The 22,338-nt window shown below is 37.0% G+C and overlaps 1 protein-coding gene across 13 annotated transcripts in view; it reads left to right on the top strand.

Annotated features, from left to right (window-relative positions):
• The window catches only part of QKI (QKI, KH domain containing RNA binding), a 153,858-nt gene extending 135,466 nt beyond the window's left edge, over window positions 1–18,392 (top strand). For 3 of the 13 annotated variants that reach the window (XM_038130607.1, XM_038130611.1, XM_038130617.1), the window contains 3 exons: window positions 261–557; window positions 3,214–3,288; window positions 7,988–14,847. In XM_038130607.1, the coding sequence (XP_037986535.1) occupies window positions 261–557; window positions 3,214–3,288; window positions 7,988–8,004 (389 nt within the window). In that variant the 3' untranslated portion in view covers window positions 8,005–14,847. Of the gene's footprint in view, window positions 1–260; window positions 569–2,441; window positions 7,404–7,987; window positions 14,848–17,084 lie in introns of those variants that run through there. The other 10 variants (XM_038130610.1, XM_038130614.1, XM_038130613.1 and 7 more) reach the window with 8 other exon arrangements.
• Window positions 18,393–22,338: the final 3,946 nt, after the last annotated feature.

Raw genomic sequence — 22,338 nt, 5'->3', positions numbered from 1 at the left:
GTGCTGTGTAACCTGTTTGAGAAATCTACCTCACTGTTTTACAATGGCTTTTTTTATTTTGCATGTTCATACTTAATCACACTGGAAAATGGAAAGCTGTTTGCATTTGAATGGTGTGCTTTGGCACTGTGTGATCAGCGCATGTACTAATGATTTCCTTTTATTTTTCTTCTTTCCTACTTTTTCCCTTTTTTCCCATTCTTTCCACGTTTTGTACTGCTATCTCCATACTTTCCTCTGAATTTCTTTGCTTACTGTAGCAGCCCTTGCCTTTTCTCTTGCAGCAACAGCCCAGGCTCCAAGGATTATTACTGGGCCTGCGCCTGTTCTCCCACCAGCTGCCCTGCGTACTCCTACGCCAGCTGGCCCTACCATAATGCCTTTGATCAGACAAATACAAACCGCTGTCATGCCAAACGGAACTCCTCATCCCACCGCTGCAATAGTTCCACCCGGACCCGAGGCTGGTCTAATTTACACACCATACGAGTACCCCTACACGCTGGCACCAGCTACATCAATCCTTGAGTACCCTATTGAACCTAGTGGTGTATTAGGTAAGACCTTTGTACGTGGATGACTGGAGAATGTGTTGCTTGTGCTTCTGTTGTGTTTGCAAGGTTGAGGTTCATGGAGCTCAAAGAAAAAAATCTGAAGCAACAAACTCTTTTCAGGTATATCAAAACCGCCCAGGAGAGCTGCTCAAATGGTGCAGCTCTTAAACATTTTAAATGTGTTCAGCATTCTTGTGTGTGCTTAGTTTATGTTAATAAATTTACCAAACATCAAGTCTTCTTTTTTGTATGATATTAGATGGTAGATACATAGGCAAGGGGGAAAAAAGGTTAAATACGAGTTGAGGTCTATTACATGTCATCTGGGCTCCCATGAATAACAGATCAGTTTTTATTCTCTTTAACATAAATTAACATCCAGCAATTTTTGGAAGAGAGGTCTTCTTATTTTGCTATATTGTATTAGTAGCAAAACTGGAGGGAGTGGAGAAGTCTTTGTTCAGTTGGAGTTTTTGTTTATTTAGTACGCAACTGATAAATCTCTCTTCAGTGTCAGAAAGCACTAAATTATATTGTGAGCAGAAAATCATTACAGTGAATGAATATAAAGTAAACCCAAGTTCTCATCAAAGGACGATAAAATTAGCAACTTTACTGATGGCTTCTTTTATATACATTGCATTGAAATGTCCATCATTCCTAATATTTCAGACCACTGACTTGGTGTGTGAAGGCAAGCAGCCGTGACAATTCAGTTAACTGGCCAATATGGAACAAGCAGTTCCAAGTAGTTTCTTCCTTCCCTACCCTCTCCAGAATCTAAATAATCTTTTCTCTTCAGTTTGTTCTGAATTGCATATGACCTTGGTGCTGCATAATGTTGATTTTATAGGACTTTGATCTTAGTTTGTTCAGTGGCAGTTATTGATTTACACGAATTCTAAACATCTCTGATGAACACTGGACAATAAGGTTCAAAGTCAATATTTTGTTGAAAGTATTGCAAAAAAATCAGTGTTTCACGTGACAAATACTTGGTGAGTTATCTGTGTGTGTGCATGTTTCCACATTATGTACAGTAAAAAAGAAAATGTATTTCAGACTTCTGTCTTGCAGGATTAGTGAATCAATAACAAAAATTCTAGCAGGACAAAAGTATGCAGTATGTCTGTCAGCTTATGGTTGTTGTCAGTTAAACCATTGCCAAAATTCCGCGAGCATATGATAACATTATCATTTATTAATTTCCCAAAAACATGTAAATATTCTTCCAGCTTTCTACCCCCAGTCTGTGAGTCCAGTTGTAGTACATCCTGGGATAAAGTCACAGAGAGTTCATCAAAGTAGCTGTTAGTGGTTAGTGGCAAGCCCCTCTCCTGAATTCAGTTAATAGCAAGTAAAGAAATACAGCATTCCAGAGTAAAGTTTATTACAATGCAGGGAACTTGGATTTCTCACAGGGTTTTCTATAAAGAGATGCGAGGGAGAAATTAAAATACTTCTAAAATGGCATCTGAAAACACTGTTTACTCTCACGCCCAACTGTGTGAGGTGTATAGCCCAAAACAGACCTCATCAAAAAAATTTATTTAAAGAAGGAAAAGGGAGCAGGGGAAAAAACCCCACACTCCCACTTCAGCTGCCTAGAATCTCTAACTCTTAATACATCTGCTCTATTATCTGAGCAATTGTATAGAGTTAATTGCATTAAATTTGGATTTTGTTGATTTTTTTTTTTTTTTGTTATATGCTCATTCTCATTAATAGTATTTTGTCCATTTGTGTGGTGGACCTTTAAGATGTTTTAAAATAATTCTGTTAAAAATGGCAGAGAAATGCATCCCTGTTAGTATTTTTGGGGATGTTGGTGTTGAGATCAAATTTTAGTTGGTGACTAACTTTCAATTCCCTTCCTTTTATCTTCAGGTATGGCTTTCCCAACGAAAGGCTAAGAATTCAAGAACGGTCTTAACTGATCCTTCATCAGATCTGAATTTTAACAAATGCTTAGTTTTCAGCAGCCTTGAAAAAAGCTTGGCCTAGCAGTCAGTGACTTACTTGCACTTTTTTGCACATAGATTTAAAATAAAATAGTGCTATTAATTTGGATTAGGTCCTGTTATTACAGAGTAGCTGTAATTTATGAGTGTATAGTAGTATACTGACTGCTAAGTGTTCTATATAGTGTTTGCTTTACTAATCACCTAATTCATTGCAGTTCATACTTATTGACTTAAAGTTTAAAATCACAATCTGTAGGCTTGAAGAATTGCTTTAAAACTTTTTTTTTTGTGGTAGAACTGGAAGTGATCTTAAGGTTAGCAAATAATTGTCAGTATTAAAGATGGCATTATTTAAAATAGTCCTGCTGCAAGAAAGGCACTTCAGTGAATATGTGACTAGTAAAGCTTAAATGTGCTTGGGTCTAATAGATTTCATGAAATACTGTAATTTTGGGATTGTAAATGAATGGATTAAACAGGTTAAGGCCAGGATGTTTAAAATAAATGCAATATTAATCAGCACAGATAAACTTCTTTTTAAGATTAAGATTTGAAACTACTGTGCCTTAACTTGTTGCTTTTCTTAAAATGAACTTTTGTAGTTAATGATCATTTAAATCCATTTTGATAAACCTGCTGTTAATGTTTTCTGTGAATGTTTTCTAACTTTGTCTTGGTAATTGCAATTTAACTAGGTGCGGTGGCTACTAAAGTTCGAAGGCACGATATGCGTGTCCATCCTTACCAAAGGATTGTGACCGCAGACCGAGGTTAGTTTAGTTCTGCAGTTCTTGTTTGTAAGAAGTGCTTTGAGTGTACATGAGATTTGCAACACCACAGCTGGTTAACCAAATACCCGATCCTGACCCATTCATGATTTTTCTCAAAAACCTGGACACTTAATATTTTAAAGCTTTGGGAATGCTTGCAGTTTAAAAAAAATTTTTTCTAAACTTGGCTTTCCCAGCTCAATTAAATATATATACTTTGATATATTTAACAGAAATTCTATAACTGATTGAGTTTTAAAAATGAAACATCTGTCTGCATCAGGAAACGCTATGAAATCAGTGCTGCAATAATTAATTTGGTCATGTTCCCCTCTTCCCCCTCCCCTGCCCCCGGTTCATTCTTTTAATTGGCGTGGAAATATCAGATTGGTGTTGCAAAATAAAATGAATGGATGGTTGCGTAATGAGAAAGAAGTAAAGGAATAAATGCCTCCTGTCTGTGTTTGGAGAAATCTGAAGATTTAGATTCCTTTTTTTCCAATAAACTTTTGAGCCACTGTACTGTATATTATGAGGAGGATGCATGTTCTCAGATACCTAACTGAATTCAGAAAGGTAAGGGCTGTGAAGATAACTTCAAAAGTTGTTTGAGTTTGAATTAGTATGGGTAGGGGAAGGGAGGGTGTTTTGGTTGTTTTGCTTTTTGTTTGGTTTTGGGTTTTTTTTCCAAAATCTATTTCTTGGTATTTGCCTTTTGCTGCTAAAATGTGTAACCTGAAGGAGAAACAACTTTTGAAGACTGTTGGTGAGATGACATCCAATATTTGGGCATCTCTCTTTAACCCTTGAATGGAAAGTAAATCTTCATTTTTCTCCTGTTCCTCAAGTGTCATGCCTTTGGACCCCTGAATGAAGTGTTTAAGCTAATTGAGAAAACTTTCGGTTTATTGATACTTTCGGTTTATTGACATTGGCTAGGAGGCAGTGTGGGGGATGAATTCTTATCCCATCCCTGCTGCTGACTCACTGTGGTTTTCAGCAAGTCATTTAATCTCTCTGTGTATGGTTTCCCATTGGTCAAATATGGATAATAATACTTCCCTACCTCACAGGGGTGTTGTGGGGGTTCTTGTTTTGTACAGGGCTTTGAGGATGCAAAGCATTATGTGCCAAGTATTATTATTCTGCTCTCACCCAAATCAGTGTTGTGTAGATTTCCATTATATTGTATTATTCAAAAGCCAAATTCCAGTGACAGATCTGACATCTCCTAACATTGACCACACTTCTCACAACCTTCCATAAATTAACTACTAGAGAGAATACGGATTCTGGTCAATACAGTAAATGGGGACCTCCTGGATATTTGGTATATTTATTTAACATTTTTACCTTTGATATGTTCTTAGGCTTTACAGAAAGCATAAAGCTGATACAGGACACTACTTTAGTTTTCTGTAAGATTATTTTATATCACTACCCACTATTTGCAGCCCGTTGGCTTGTTCTCATTTCTTGAGAACTCTTCAATGGGGTAACAGGCTATAATCAGTTAAATGTCACAGCCCATGTTTCCAAAAAACAAAAAAGAGAGTAAAAAAGAAAATAGGTTTTAATATTTTTTTTTCTATCTCAGTCAAGAGAAATTGGTGATAAGGTTGTCTTTGAAAATTTGACCTGATGTTGCAAAAGACAGTTTTTTGCAAATGATGCTTCATGATCTGCAGTGATAGCTTCAGGTGACAGCTATGGCTACCTTTTTAGTAATTAGATAGTTACCAGAGACAACTAGTAAATACACTGATAAAGTGGGGATAGGGGTGTTTTCATGGAAGAAAATACCATTTTGTAGTTTATCATTGTAATATTTGCTCAACATGGATTTTAGGTATTTTTGGAAGGGCCTAGATGTTTCATCTGGGTCACTTTAAAGTAATTTAAATTAATTATTGGCATAATTTCACCCTCTTTTAAAATACAGCTATTTTATGATAAACCAGCATTCATTTCTAACAGTATTGGAAACCCACTGTCTTAAGTAGTGTCTTTTTCCTGTGGAATAAATCATGCCTACTTCTCTCTTACGAAAACCATGCTATTTCAGGAAGACATTTTTTAAAGTCTTATCTAAATAATCCCAGTTAATTTTACAAATGAACTTCATTGTATTTTGAATTTTAAATCCGAGGTTATCACTATACGTACTTAAAAGTCTCACACAAAAAATTGGGTGACAACTTTGTTCAGCATTATAATCCTTTTTAATGTACTGAAATTATATTGTAGAATTAAAATACTGTCAGTATCTGCCATATTCACCTACTTAGCTGTTCCGTCAGCAGGATATTTCTGTAGCTATGGCCACAAAAAGCAATGTCAGCAAACCGAAATACTTTTTTTTCAATGTGGAAATTTTTTTTTTACGTAGTTAAGTGTCACTAAATCTATCTTTGCATTCATCGGGTCTAAAGTTGGTGGTTTTTTGGGTTTTTTTAAATTCTAAATTGACTCTCAGATGATTTTGTAGTACTACTGCATTCACTTTTAAAGTAGTTTTTATTCTTTGCATAATTTTGTTTTTTTGTTGGGGTTTGGGTTGTTTTTTCCAGAGATAAGCACTGCATTTAAAGCAAGAATCCCCAAATGTGTAAATGTTTTACAACTAAGCATGTAGAATTGGTGAAGGGTTGGAAAATATAGCTCATTTTAACTCAGAATAAACCCCCAGTTTATAAATAATACAAAATGGAATTTGATTCATATAACAGAGAGACTGACTGATTTAATTGTAATAAACTGTAAATGGTGTTGCACAGTTGACAAACCTGTGTGTACTGTAGAAGGCCAGAGACTTGGCAGAGGATGTATCACAGGTGTCCTGGTATTTTTTAAAGGTAGCTTGCTTTGATTTTAAACTCCACAAGAAATATTAATGCTGAGAATTTTCTCAAATGTTTTATCCAAACCAATTTTCACATAATTTATATATAAATTTTAATACCTTTTAATCAAAATTGTAATGAGTATCAAAATGCTTTAAGAGTCTGTTTCTAGTATACCTGTAAAGTGGTAAGATTGTGCCACATAAAATATTTATTTTTATTTTTTCTTCTTTTTGAAACAGCTGTTATAATTTAAACAAATCCCACTTAGCATGATTCAGAAAAAAAATTCAGGGAGTGTTTGGTCTCATTTATGTTACAGTAGTAATTTTTTGTAGTGTTATGAACTGTATCCTAAATGATAGGCCACTTTTATTATGTGAAAGTAAATGAACCCACAAGAAAGATTGTTAAATCGATGGTATCTGTGAATATTACACCTACTGGACTTCATTTATGTAATGGCACAAATCTGACTTTGCACTGAATACCTTTCTCACTTTCATCTCCTCTGCCTTAGTCAAAATGGCAACAGTACAGAAACTTTTATCAACCTCAGCATTTATTAGCTCTAATTAAGCTGTTGAATGAGTCTTAAAAAAAATAAAAAAATTATACTACTGTTAAGTGGACCAAGTTTGGTGAAGGAGAATGCGAGAGAATGATTAAAGAAGGAATAGCTCAAGAACATTGGGAATGATAACTTTCCACTTGAGAACTTTTTTATGTTTTACTGTAATTTGTTTGTGGTTTTGGGTTTTACTTTTTTGTTTGTTTTGTTGTTTTTTTCTTTTTTCCTTTTTTTTTTTGCAAAAGAAAATAGTATTTACAGGTGGCTTCTTTTAAAATATAAAAATATAAAGCAGGAATGTATATGAAATGTCAGATTTTATTGTATTTGCAGAGTATTAGCTTTGAAAATGAATAAAGAGAGCTGTTTGTAGTTTTAAAATGCCTTATTAGTATCAATTAGATATTTTCTCTATTTTTTCATGTACTTAGAGCTTTTTAAGTATAGACTTTAAAATGGCAGGACTTCTACAGTGTTTACATGCAAGTGCATTTTATAAGTGTCCTATATGTGTAAAATAGTATTTCGAACGGGAAAATGCTAGCTGTAGTAGCAGGCTGAGCGTTTTCCTGGTTTCCACGATGATGCCTACGTTGCTAGACTACAGTTTATAGTACTGCTTTGTATCATGAGGCCAAGAAATTCCATGTTGTTTGTAAATAGAATAAATGAAAGGCAATAAAAAATTTATTGAACAAAAACCCTTTGTTTGGCCCATAGTTTGTTGAACCAAATTGTTTCTCTAAGTCCAGAATTCCTTAGATGACTCCATTCTTTTAACAACCAGTTATTAATAATCACATCCATCATTAATAGTTGCTTTAATGCTTGCACCTGGGGAGGTACTAATGCTTAATAGCAGTCAGATACTGATGCTGTGCACTGACTGTTGTTCCAGAAATCTTCTACCCAGTTCAGAAACTGTTCATCGTTTTTTGTTTTCCAATTTCCTTCATCGACTGCTACTAACCATTAGTCGTTAGTCATATTTTATCTCTATTTCTCCTGTTAACCGGTTTTGTGGGAGTGGGCTTCTCCTTCACGTGTCCAAATCATGATGGAGGGCTGTCATGATTTTATTGCATTCTGTAGATGGTGTCGATCAGTATGTCAGAATTAAACATGCTTGTTTTTTTTATTAGTTGTGATTAGTTTTCATGTTGTCATTAAGCCGTCACTAGCTGGAACTAATCTCTTCTCTATCTTTTCTTTCTTTTTTTTGTTTTTGTTTTTTTTTTTATTTTTTTATTTTTTTATTTTTTTATTTTTGTTTCTAACCACCCAGCCGCCACCGGCAACTAACCTATGACCTTCTGACCTCTGAACTCTTCACCCAATGATGACCTGACCATGCCTGCCTGCTGATCAGTTAACTGGTAAACGCCTTTGCTTGCCTGTCTTCAGTGCAGCGAGCTGGGGCACTTGTCCGTTCGTCTTACCATCTAACAAAACAGACAAAGAAATTGTTGTCCTCCAACTCCGCTTTTTGTTGTTCTCCTGTTTGGGTGAAAGTGGTTCTAGAACCTGCACTGAATAGTAGTAAAGCAATAAGGTCCAACTCATCCCTCCGCACTGATCATCCTCTAGTGTCCCGCCCCAAGCGAACGGTAAGGAGGCCTCGCACGAGATGGAGACAGATGTCCCTTAACTACCCGATGACAGAGGCAGTTACTGTGAGAGACTTCTAGGAATATTTTTCTTCTCAGAAAAAAAAAAAAAAAAAAAAAAAAAAAGTCAAAGCTCTCTCTGAATGTACTGTGTGATGATGCATCATGCATGAACCTTTGGTCAGGGATGTCATTGGGGAAGGGATTCCAAAAAGTATTCAAAATTTGATATGCTGTTTAGTCACTACCAGTGCCCTCAAAGGGCAGATGTTGCAGCCTTTTTTCTATTGCCTGCCAAATTGGACGTTTTAAAGGAAAGTGTGCCATGAAATGCAGATTACGATGACTTTTCAGAACTACATTAATGCAGAGAACAAAACAGCAACACTATTAAAGCAAAATACAAGTTTAAATCGTTTTAACCATATTTTAACCTCCTTGGAAGATTACATGAGAACAAGGTACATGCATTATGTGTCACATTACTGGGCAAACTGTTCAAATATTTTTTTTAAACCTCCCTGTATAGAAAAAAATTCATTAAGGATGTAAAAGCCATGCTTGCCTATTTGCTGTATACATGTAATGAAATGTAGATAAAGTGTAGTGCATTGAAACAAAATGAACAAAAAAGTAGATACTTTTACTATACAAGGGTGCTGGTGCAGAAAAAAATATATTTTTGGAAATGTAGCATTTTATACTTTCAAGTGTTATAAAAAAAGAAAAAAAGAACAAAGAAACCCTTTATTTCATTAAATGATTTTTTCTGGTGGTTGTCAAGAAACAAAAGACCAAAAGAGCCTTTTAGTCTTTCTTTTTTATTTTTTAAGTATTGGAATAAGTCTAAAGAAAAGGAAGTGCCTTATTTTCTTCATGGTCATTTAGTCAAATGTCTTGTATAATCAGCTTCTCCCTCAGACAAGTTACTGCATGCCACTCAGTCGCCCAGTATGTGAAAGAAGCTGTGAGGGAAGACAAATGATGAGTTGACCATATTAATTACCTGATTTTTGCCATACTAGTGTGATGTGACTTTGCCAAAATCTCATTAAGTGAAGTATTTGCTAAGTTTTCATCAAACCAGCCCATTATTCTTTCAGCAACTCCACTTGTTAAATCATAGCAAATACCGTACTTGCGCAACGTAAACCAAAGGGTTCTGTGATACAGACTGTCTCATGCTAAAGGAGATTATTAGCTGACAAATGTTTGTAGAGCTGGAAGTTAGGTCATTTTTGTTCAGGGATGGAGAGGAGTTTTCTTGATTCTGGTTGAAATAAATATTACATCAACTGTAGTAGGCTTCGGCATCACCCAGAAAATGGATGTTCTGCAGACAATGAACCTGAAAGTGCTTAGCGAGTTTTCAGTCAGTGACTGAGCACATCCCCAGTTTCCACAAACAGCTCCTGCAGTGTCAAACAGCACTGAAGTTGCTTACTTTTCAGCTTGTCTTCGACTATTGTTAGATCTGGCCCATTGGCTTTTCTTGAAAGGATAAGCAGGAGAGGGACTTCAGCCATTTGAAGTCCAACTATACCTTATTTTTAACCCTTGTGTCTACATGAGGTTCAAATAGCTGGGCAATTGCAAGAGCTGAAGCTGTTGAACGCACAGTATTTAATTCTGAAAACATTAAGTGTTACATTGTGGGGTTCAGTACTAAACTTGGCAAATATCAGGTGATAATTTTACTCCCCTCTTGTCAACTTATTCTCCTCCTGCAAATCTTCACAGCTTCCAAATAAAAGGTCGATAGTAAGCTAAGAGGGCTTACATTTTTTAAGCACCTGCATGGTGACCTCATCTAACATCTTGTCTCACCTGGAAATAATTATCAGTTTATTTACTATGCAATAGACATTCATCCTTTCGTATTCAGCTAGATTTTTGTTTATTGTGCCACCAGCTTTGTCTTCCTGTTACACATACAGTTGTGTTGATTTTATTTACAGTATATGCTGTGCCATTTTGATTTTATTTTGGTTGGTTGGTTGAATAAACTTGCGACACTCGAACATTTGAAGAGAGATTTGCTAAAACAATACCAGTATTTGATCCAGTTTCATCTCAACTATGATAAAACCTGGACATTTTAGACATTTATCAAAGGTCTTTTACTCTTGGGGGGGGAGGGGAAGTGTATGGAATAGATGTGTGACATGTGAAAGTAATGTTTGCTCTGAACAAACTTCTGAAAACTTAGTTGACAAAATTTTGGATCAGCTTAAAAAAAGCATGACTTTTGAAATCTCTGAATGCCTTGGTTCTCAGTATTATCATTCTTTAATGACTTTTTCTTTATTAAAATAAGTAGTTTTAAGACTCCTTTCTGACAGTATTATGTAATTTTTTTAGAGTGGGTAGATGGGAGTGTCGCTTGTATGTAACCGTACAGATGACATGTATTTGTCTATTCTTTATTATCTTAGTAGTTTCATGCTATGTATGTACCATAACCAACCTATTGCCTATGAGAAACATGTAAGATAATGTATTTACAGCCATTGTTACAAGTTTATAATGTATTTTTCTATCTTGTTTTATATGTATGTTATATAACATTCAAAAGAATTTTTTTCCTGATTGAGAAAAAAGGATACAAAATGCAAAACCCACAATTTTGATAACTGAAAAATTGCCAATTGTTTTGCAGTACTTTATTATATTGGGAGTGTTGTCTTTCTTGGGCTTTTAGTTAGCTACTGGATGAATACATTAGACATATTTGGGTTTTAGTTGGGTTTTTACATAGCTTGCATTTTAATTCTTTGGTTCTTTGCTGTTTCTATTAACCCATAGCATTATTTTAATAAATGTTATAATACCAACCTACTAACTCTGGATTATGTCTGTTTATTAACCATTACATGTTTAATTAAAATAAACAAATAAAGACAGAAGAATGTAAAGTCGAGTTACTGGACTAACCCTGAAGAACGTGACCACAGATAACACAACGTGACTTGTTTTTATGTTGTTTGTCAGCTGACATTCTGCACACTACTATTAAGTTGGCTTTGGTCATTCTGGCCTTTTACCTTGGGGAATAGGTGCCAGTAGAAATGGGAACAAAGTAGCATTTTGAGGCATTCTTCTTGTAGAGTCTTGCCACTTGCCTTTCAGCATCTGCATTACTAATTCCACACTTTCTTTTTCTTTCTCTAAAATAATTATTGCTGGCTCACAGCAAAAGAGCAAAAGATGCCAGTGGATTGGTAAATCGTGACGGTGTACAGAAACCAGTTTGATTCTTTGTTGAACCATTCAGAGGTTGCAGTTTATTGCTCAGTAATTTGTGATTTGTTGGTTTTGGCACCTGATTCACTGTTGCATCACATGACATTTCTATGCACAAAATATTTCTGGATAGAATTGCTGCACATTGAAACACAAAACCTGGGGGTTTCCTTTGGCAAAAGTGCCTTATTTATACCACGCTGTTTCAAGTAACTTTATTTTTAGTACTTCTGCTGAAGTCTATCAGTATTGCCTAGCTCAGGGGAGTACAATTTCTGTAAGCCAAAGGTCAGACTTGATCTTTTCCTAGTGACTGCAGAAAATACAAAAATACACCTTCCACTAAATTACCAAGCAACATCCATTTCAAATTCCAGAGCTGCCTTTATGTGATCTTTATCCCTGTGGATGACTGGAGCAACATGAATGTGGGGAATTGAAATGGTGAAAATGCTGTTTTGAATGTACATCTATGCAAATATTTTTACAGATATGATTCCCCTTTCTTAGAACTACACTGTCTGAGGCTCCTTTACATTTCCCAGGTAGTTCTAGATTTGTAACCTTGAGTGGGCAGTAATTACACTAATGTTGAGGGAGATCCTCAAGTAGATAACTTTTCAGATGTCAACAGTTTTCTTCCTGAAAGTCCATTTTTTTTCCTGTAGATAGTAAAAACTCAGATGAGGACATCTGAATCTGTTCAAATTCCTCCTTTAACTTATGACATTTCAAACTATTTATCTTGAAATACATGCAGTATAAAACTTTATAAATAGAGTTCTCACAGTATTGCTAGTAATTAAAATTTTATGCATCTTTATGGTGAAAAATAGTCTAGCTTTTATGACATATGTTAGTTTTCTAATGGCATGTAGTTCTTTGTTTTACAAATATTTCAGGTAGAGATGAAATACTAATTCATTTTGAATCGTTTCACTTGTGCAGAATTTTCTTTTTTAATTTACAGATCATGTTGCTATCCTAAAACTCAGCCACAGGCAGATGATTAGAATATTAGCTATTTATAACAGATAATATCAGGACCTTATGACTGGATAATGGAACAAGTGTCATTACAGAGCAAATAATTTATATTTTTAAAGAATTTTATCAGAGGCGCACATGTAGCTTGGTGAAGTACTCTGTTCAGTATAGGTGAAACTATTCAGATGGAACAAAACTTTAATGTTTTATATTGAAGAATACTTCTATTTCCAGAACTGCTGCTTTTCTGTAATATTTTATTATTTTGTGTTTTTATCAATAGATGTTAACTACTGTTATACTTTGTCCACAGTGCATTTTCATCTCATTCTTCAGTATATGCAGTAGTCGAAGTTGCTGTAAATTTTGTAGTACTTTGATGCTGAAGGACAGAAAAAAGTAAGAAAACACTAAAATACAAATAATACATTCATTATTGTTGCCCACCAAAGGCATTTTTTAATTTACCTGAGTGCCTATCTAAAAATTTAACTATTTTAAACTTTGCCTGCTTACAGGAAAGATACGAACTTTTTTTATCATGTAATTTGAAGATGACTTCGGTATTGCTAAATCACTGAAGTTAGCTTCTTTTTCTTTCCTACCATTCTGAGATTAAATTGTCTTAACATTTGAAAGATCATACATACCTTCAAGACAATTAGATAATTGCTCTTTGATCCAATAAAATGGGATTTGTATTAGGATAAATATATTTTTTTAGGTGAGAATATAAACAGAAATATCATCTAGATTTTCAAAGTAAAATCTGAGCAATGCTGTTCATATCTTAAATGTTGTACCAAAGTACAGCAAATTTAATTTCTTCAAGAGTATTTTTGTGCATACTATAAAGTGCCTTCAAGAAAATCCTTAAGATATTTTAATGAGCATATGTTCAGTATACTGACAATACTGATCTGTTATTTGAACATACCTTTTAAAAGTGTTTCCAAAATCTACATGTAGCAAAAGGTTTATTGCCAGATTGTACTCCATGAGGGGGACCACTAAAAGGTTTTCTGCCCAGAAAATGCAGGGAAACATTGAAGTGTGTTACCATCCATTAAGGAATTAACTTGGGGGAAACATGAGTTCATGAAACTGAGTTCTTTGTGTCTGGCTAAAAGTACCAGTTATCAGAAATAGCACATTGTACAGAATGAAATCCGAGTAACACATTCCTAGGGCTGGAAGTACATAATTGTTCCCGGAATTTCTGTTTTGTTTTAATATGTTTGATACATTTTTCTAAAACCCTGTTAATGGAATACTGTCCAAATAACACATGACCCATAAGATTAACACGTGGTAATCAATGTTGAATCAAACTGGTTAACGAAAGTACAGTGCTCTTCCTTCTCTGTGCCTGCGCGCTAATTGCAGGTGGTGCATAGGGGCTGGGGCTTAGGCACAGCAGGCTGCAGTCCTAATTTCTTGGTGCCTGCAGTTTGGGTGTCCATCTCTGACAACAGACTAACTGAGAGGAGACTGCCTCCCAAGGCAAAGATTAACTGAGATCTGAAACTCCTAGTAGAATTAATTGAAAATGCAGCAACAATAAAGTGACATATATACATATCTGCTTTGACTTGTATTATGGCAGTTTGTGTGAAACATTTAAGGTTTTGTTTGTGCAAAATAATGTATTCTGAGGGGAAAAGCAAACATGGACGTTGCCAAAACACATGTAAATAAACACCATTTATGACTGTACATTATGTGCAATAAAGTAACTGGAAAAAGTGCATGTACTTTATCCTCAAAAGAAAACTGACAGCTCTCAAAGCTGTAGCTATAGTTTTATTTTCTGAAAAGTTAAATTTTATTCTGTATCTAAATCACAGAATAAAGAATGTACATTTTTCACACTTAAATTTTCACCAATGCTTCTGGCCGTGTTATGAAAGATATTAATTATTGAAGAGGCTTAAACTTTCATGGTCGTCCGATTATCAGGGTATATTTTGCTTAACAGTTTCTTATTGCATATGCTGTTGTTTGTAACTAAATGAAAGAAGTATGCATTATATATCATAAACATGCAATACACTTTTTGCATATGGGTTTGTGGATGCATCAGTTTTATAAATTTTGCAAAGATAACCACATGATTTTGGGGATATTGTACTTTTGTAGTGTAAATGTTACAATTGTTATGTTCAGAAAAAATAAGAGAAGTACTACTTTACTGTAACTTTAGCACACTGGTTTGGGGCATAGGTTCTGATTACTGTAGAAAATGAAGATGTCTGCCACTCCACCTAGTGTGAATCTGGCAAGAAACACACTTTGTAGAAGAACTAGATTATGGTGTTCTGTATTTTCCTTAATATTTATGTGATGATGCTTAGTTTTAGTTAAGGACAATTTCTTTACCAAGATATTCTTTGCTAAAAATTCCTTCTATTTTACACTGCTTAAATTTAAAAAAAAAAGTTTGCTTCAGAATTGAGTGAAGTAGATAAGGTTAAGTGTGGCATCTTTAGAAGTCTGGTAGAGTAGGGGAGAGGAGGCTAAATGCCAGTGTTCAGGTACACTTCTGCACTTATCAAGGATGAAAAATTTGGCATAATTTGTCTTGGAAGGCACCTTCTGTGATGAGTTTCACCAAAGTAGTGGCGTATAGTTGTATCTGAGCTAGTAGTCTTAGAAGTTCACAGAATGTAGGATGCTGTTTGGCATGTGCTACTGGAGCAGGTAAAGCAGCCTTTGTCATCTTTGCTGTTACTCTGAGTGCCGGCTGCCTGTACCCTGTAGTCCTGGCCTGGCGTGGGGGCACAGCCCCACCTTCTGTGCTGTCTCTGGCTGCACTCTGCAAACCCCCTCCTTCATCCATCTGGATCCCTACAGAGCAGGATTGTCTTGACCTTTCTGACCTCTTGCACCAAGTCAGTAATACTTGTTTATGGTCACGTTCATGTTAGGAATTGCATTTATAGAACTGCAAGTTAAAGCTAGATGTGGAGTTTAGGATTTCAACAGACTTTACCACCATTCTACCAGCACAGTGTGTTTTGGTATGTTTATGGGGGATGGCCTGACACAACTGGATGGCTCTTTGTTGTAGTTGCCTTGAGACAGTACAAACTTAACCATTATCACTGTCAAAATAATGAGAGGCATTGATAGAAAAGAGTACAAAGTGCAGTGTCAGAAGTTACTCTTTCATGTTGGCATTCAAGTCTACCAGCAAAAGTAAAAAGAGACTTAGTCTAACTGTTTTCTTGGTGACCCTGTGAATTTCTCAAACAGTTAAAAGTAGACAACTGACAGGCAGTTTTGGTTGAGTTGAACTCTAAATATTAACATCACAAATAATTAGTAACTCCCAAAGAAGGTGAGGGGTTTTTTGCCTTAATTTTTGCTACAGTATTTTCAGTGTTTTCATCTTTAGCAATAAATAAGGTTACTACTTTGAAGAGTAAACTGGATAAACTCAGAGGTGGGGTTCAAGGAAAAAAAATCAGATAATGGCATCTCAAGAATGCATAATTTCAGCAACTTACCAGTAAAAGAAGGTGTTTTCTCTAAAGTTTGTGTATTTTTAAGCACCTTATACAGACAAGAGGCTAAGCAGAAAAAATATTTTTGTTTGTGGGACCTTTTCAGAATGAATTCTGTAGATTGTCAGTTCACTGAGGATGGCCTTTGTTAAGCAGATGGTTTATTAACTTCCTGAAGGTAGGAAGTTCCCAGGTCCTCCTGCCATAGGTCAGTTATTGAGCAAACAATGTTGATTCAGTTCAGTGTTGATTCTGGTTTGCTTTCATACTCATGTGAAAATGAAGCCCTATCTTTTGTATCCAGGTCTTCATAATATCATGACAGATATATCAGTCTGTACCTCCTAGAGTAGAGGTTTAAAGGGATTTGTTTTTAATTGAAGTTACTTCAGTAAAAAGGCAGGTTGAGTGAGCAAGAGTATTATGGGAAATGTGTTAATATATGATAAAGATACTGGGATCACTGTTTTATTAGAGTTTCACTGTGTTGTGTGTATTAGAAACCTACAATAAAATGGTAGTGCAATATTTATCTTGTTAGTTGTCTACAGCTTTCCAATTACGATTTCCAGACAAGGTTTTCATGAGACTGAGACTACCTTGTGCAGTTCAGAGGTAGTGAAATAACAAGATAACTGCAGATCACTCCTATGTATGTGCCTTTTCATAGAGCACAGCCTTTTTAAGATCTTGACCTCAGATATTGGGTAAAACATCGTAAATTTGTGATGCAGGGAGCGCAGTTTATTTGTTAGCCTGTCTGCTAACCACTGAAAGTTCAAATACTGCTACCAGTTCAGAAATGTAACTGCATGTTAATTGCTGTGGCAAATTCCATGTCCTGTTTTTAACATGAGTACAATCTGGAGACCTTCACATGCATACTACTCTAGTTAATCTCTGGATCATTTTCATGATCTTTCATGAAGAGTGGGTCCAGCATTGCCGAGGGGGCCGCAAGGCCATTACTTGCATGCCCTTGTGTGACTTTTCCCATATAACCTTAGTGATGAGACAATTTTGATTCTTTCTCTGAAAGGCAACGAATGAAGCAGATCTTCAGCTTTGTTTCTGAGAGAAAATAGGAAATATATACCAATGTGGACTGAAAGAAGATAAAGAATAACAATAATGTCAGAGCTTTTGAACCCTGTCCTGAAGAGATGACTGAAAATTACTCTGGACTTTATGTGAGCCAAGAAGAGGAGACAACCCTAAACAAGAGCAGCATTGTCAAGCCCATACTGTGTTGACAAGAAGTTCATCAGAGACCGTAGGCTGGAATTTTAAGTGAAGAAAATTGAAATTATCTTGGTCCTTGAAGAACTGGTTTACCATATCTCCCTGTTAGATTAAGCAAGCGTAATAATTTCTCTGTTGGAAATTTTTCCCTTCTTCAGCCTAATTTGAATTTCTTGTTCTTTTATTCTAAGGTTCTGCCCTGCCCCTTTCTGTGCTGTCTTGAATTTCATAGACAAATTCTCCCTTCATTAGGATGGTGAGGTGGCACAGTTCATTCTTGGTACAGAAAGACAACAAGCAAGACTTAAGGTCTAGATCAGGATGATCAAATGTGACATTATTTAGAAAGCCTGTTTTACCTACACGTGAGTCCAAGCAGATGAAAGAGAACTATTTTGATACTGAGGGCACAAATCTAATGTTTGGAATGCCTGGGTTTCAGATGCTTCTTTCATTGCTGATGATTTGTGCAGTTTTGGGCAAGACCCCTGCAGCCAAATCCGCAAAATACCACCATCACCTTGAATGATATGTCAAGGTAAAGAGAGTGGTAACCGAGGTTTTCATCAAAAGAATCTTTTTCATGGTCTCCCAGAAAAGAACACACCACTGCCTTATCTTCTGTCAGTTTCAAGCAACAACATCATCCAGAAAGAAAGCCCCTGGTACCCAGAGACTATACCTACCTGAGTGCAGAGGGGGAAGCACTGGTCAATAAATCCCCATCCTTCCACCACGCCCACAGGAGCCAGCTGGTCAGCTTGGCTGCTTGGGTCCATCTCTCTCAGGCGTTCCTCTCTGTTTTCACATGCATAGCATGTGTGGCTGTAACTTTGCCTTTTGCATTCCCCAGCCACCCATGATGAAAGCTACTCTTACTCCAGTACCTTTGGTGTTCTTGTTTTGAATCTGTGTCCCTCAGTTTCCTGTCAGTGAATGAGGTTAACAGGAGAACCCCAGCAGAGTGTAAGCTGTGGATGGTCACATTTGAGTTTGTAGAGTGCTCGAGCAGTACAATGCTGAGTGCACTCCAGTTTCATCACAATGTCCAAGTGTCTCCCGATCTTGAATGTACTTGAGAATAAAGCATGAGAGCAAAACAAAATACCTCTGACTTCTTACTTAGTCAAACCCATGATATAGTCTCCAGGATCTAGTGGGCCAGCTGAGTCCTAGTCTCAGACCAGATCACCTCAGAGGGTATCTACCAGTAGTGCTGTCTCAAGGGATGGTCATCTCAAGAAACGATGGGCACAAATTACTCCTGGGAAGATTCTGGTTGGGCACAAGATGAAATTTTTTACAAGGAGGACAGCAGCCATTGGAATAACCTCTCCAGAGAAATGGTGGATTCTCCAGTTTTGGACACTAAGGTTCAGCTGGACAGCATACTACCCCATGTCTAGACCTTGCTTTTACCAAGAAAGGTTGGACTAGATGGTCCTTGCAATCCCTTTCAACCTGGTATTCTGTGATTGTGTTCATAACAGTCTGAGTCCCACAGGCTTACTGGGGATGGATGGAGCTGCATTCCTGTTTTTCACAGCTGGCAAGTCCAAGGAGAGGCAAAGGGATAGAGATCGAGTTGCAGGAAACAGCGCTGCTTTGTCTCTTCACCAGTGAAATGTAGAAGTGGGGAGCACTGACAGCACTTGAGACCTGGGAGGATTGTGAAAAAAAATGGCATTATATTGAAAAGCTGGTTGGCAGGAGTGAGATTTGCTCTGCAATCATGCGAGGTTCACAGTGTTCAACTCTCAGCATAACTTCTGAAAGTGAAATGCCTTAAAATAATTGACTTTGAAGCAAGAGCAACAGTTTTTGCAGCTTCAGGCCTGTAATTGTGAATGGTTACATTTGGGATGGAAATTTTTCAGTGAGCTGTTTGCTTTGAAAGGAGAGAGATAAATGCCATTTGTGAGAGACAGCTTTGGGTTTCTCAAGAAAGATCCATGGTTAGCAGGTAGATATAAAACAAAATCACCTCATCAGCCACATCATTAACCTCAGCAAAATCCAACATTAACCAGTTTATCCCTGGTCACACTCAACCACAAGACAGCTAGCAACCAAATATTTTTAGCCAACAGCAGTGTCGTGGAAGGTGGAGAATTTACCTCCTCAGTCAAGACTTCCAAAACTTTACCTTGGTGGAGTAAACAACTGCAGTTTACTCATTGTCATGTCCCTCACAATGATAATAATCAATTATATTTATGAAGTAGGACTTTCACCTGCTGCGGATTTGTCTTCAGACTTCCCTGTGTGAAGGAACCTTGAAATAAATTATTTCCACTCTGGCAAGCACCTGGTTTAAAACAAAGGTGAAGCCAGTGAATGAAGTAGTCAAAACACCTGGCTCCTTTTAGGAGGGAGGGAAGCAGTAAATAACGTTGCCTTAGAGCAATTTCTCCCTTGTCATGCCTTTCCCCTTGCAGTTTGCTGTCACTAATCACTGTGAGCCAGACTGTGCACGTGGAAGAATCCTTCAGATGGAGTCAGTGGGGCTGCTCATGTGAGTAATTTGCAAAGCATTCAATCAGGGCAGACAAGCCCTGTGGTATTAGACTCATTTTGGCTATAAATTCCCCAAGCAAGGACTTTTATTCTTGTCAGTAAAACAGTGGATGCAATTCTGATGCAGTGCTTTTTTTTTTTTTTTCCCCTAATTTTTTCCTCCCCACAACTTCTCATTTCTTCTCACCTTTTTCTTCACACACCCAGAGAGCACTAAGAGACTCAGAGAAGCAGCAGCTTTGACAAGCAATGCTAACATGCCTCCCTGCTCTGAGCAATTCCTTTGGGCGATTTAGCAATGTCACTCTGGCTCTCAGCATTGCTTTCAAGTCAGGAGCCTGGTTGCTAACAGCAGCTTGGGAAAGGGAGAGCCCAGGTGCAAAGGCAGGAAAAAGTTCTGTCAGTGGCTGGCAGCAACAGGAGAGTCTGGTTGTGCTGGTGAGTCAGCTGAACAGCTCGCTCCACTTGCTTATTCCAGCCACACACAGGCAAGTGCAGGCAGGGAAAATTCCTAGCTTTGATTGTGAGGAAAGGGCCTGCTTATGCCACCACAATAAACTCTGTTTTCCCAGAATGAAATCTCACCAGGCATAATTGCCAAAATCCTGGGATGAAATACTTGTGCTTAACCCCTGACACATCTTGTTCTTTTCACTGGGAGAAAAGTAGTCACTTATGGTTTGGTGTTTTGTTTTGTTGTTTTGTTTGTTTTTTTTTTTTTAATTCAGTTACCAGCTTTGATGTGTCTAAAATGGGAATAATGGCAGAGAATACAATATCTCCTGTCTGCACTGCTACCTATACACTTGCATATAAATAGCACTTTTGTTTCATGAGTTGGAGTAGAGGCTGAAGAGACACACTGACAGTGCAGCAGCTCTTTTCCTTTGTAGTGGATCTAATAGGCCTGCAGTATGAAACACGCTGCTTATGCTTTGCTTTTAGGCTGAAACTCACTCTGTGCAGAGGTCTAGCGGAGGGCAGAAGCCCCACTTAAATCCTGCTGAGCCTTCAGAAAGGCTTTCCATGTTCCCCTATGGTAGGTATAAGGATTCAGACAGTTTTGCATTCTTTTCGTGGGTAAAGACATGTAAATAATACCTTTATGACTCAGGTATGTCTTGAAATATGCAACCTGATGGCAGAGAGTTCTGCTTTATTGTGCAGATATTTGTTCTGAACCACATGGCTTGTAAGTCATGAAATATTAATGGCCATGCAAATCTTCTCTTCTGTATCACAAGCTTTTCTGTGTTCCTGACCCCTGGCTTCCTTTAATCATCTCCTGGGTGTGTGGTCTGTTACTATTCTGAGATATCTTGTGAACAGGGGCAAAGTAATTACTTGATCCTTGCCTGCTGCAAGAATCTTTTTGAAAAGAAAATTGATAACTTCAGAGACACTTCCTCCTTGCATTAAAATCAGCCCCACCTGCTTGCTTCACAAGATTTCTCTTTTGGTGGCCTGAATGCAGACCTGCAGTGTTCAGTGCTATTTTCATGACTATAAAAACAGCATTCTTAGATCTCCTAAGTTGTCAGCTGCACCTCCACAGATTAATTACAGTTTTTGGTCAGATGTTTTCTCCCCTTCTCTCTCTCTCCCCTACTGATTCTTTTTCTGAAGGCATCCTTATAAGTACGCTGTTTTATTGTTACAGGAATGATCTTTCAATGAGCTGCTGTAGTGCCTGTTATTTATAGGGTTACCATCTTTGCCATCTCCTTAATAATTGGAGGCTGAATTAATGCCTGAAACATGATTTTTTTTTTCTTTTTTCTTTTTTTTTTTAAGAACAAGGGCAGGTATTCTTGGCAGATATCTCCTTTTCTTTCTCCACCTCTTTTCTAACATCCCAAATACTAAGAATAAGGATGTTACCAATGTGGGTAAATATGGAAATGCTCCTTAGCTCCCTGCTAAACATAGGAGAGGTCGGTGGTTTGGTGCCATATGCAGGTCTGACAGCCAAAGGAGAAGGAGATGTACAAGCAATATGGCTGGGGAAAGAGAAAACTAACCATGAAAATGCATTTCCCATATGGGGAGCTATTTTAGTGAACCAGTGTGATGAAAGTACAGACATGAGTAGGTATTTGTACAAATGAGCTCATAGTGACTGCCAAGTGCATGGTGTAACACAAGGGCAATAATGACCCCACAGTTTAATACAAGGTTAATAAATGTTGACCTACAAGTTTCTGATTTCTGGAGCAATTTTGCCCAGGTTGCAGGAGTCAGCAATGCAGCTCCAAAAACACTGCTTCTGAAATGGTGGGTTTATACAGATAAGGAGGTGGGGAAGACTAGCTAAGGTCAAAGCATTCATTATCAGAGCAGAGATAAAGGAGTTGGATACCTCAGGTGTTTGTAATGTGCCACTTTGCAAAACCTGGGATGACACATAAGAACCTTTCTGGGGCTCTGCTGTTCAGTCTTCTGTGTGTGCTGTTTCTGAGGATCAGGGAGGAATCCACACCCTGGCTTTTAAAAGGTGCAAATAAAACCCACTTCACCCTTGATTTCATGCAGCA

Source organism: Motacilla alba, chromosome 3 (genome assembly GCF_015832195.1).
Source record: "Motacilla alba alba isolate MOTALB_02 chromosome 3, Motacilla_alba_V1.0_pri, whole genome shotgun sequence".
NCBI lineage: Eukaryota > Metazoa > Chordata > Aves > Passeriformes > Motacillidae > Motacilla > Motacilla alba.
This window is presented reverse-complemented; position numbering and strand designations above follow the sequence as displayed.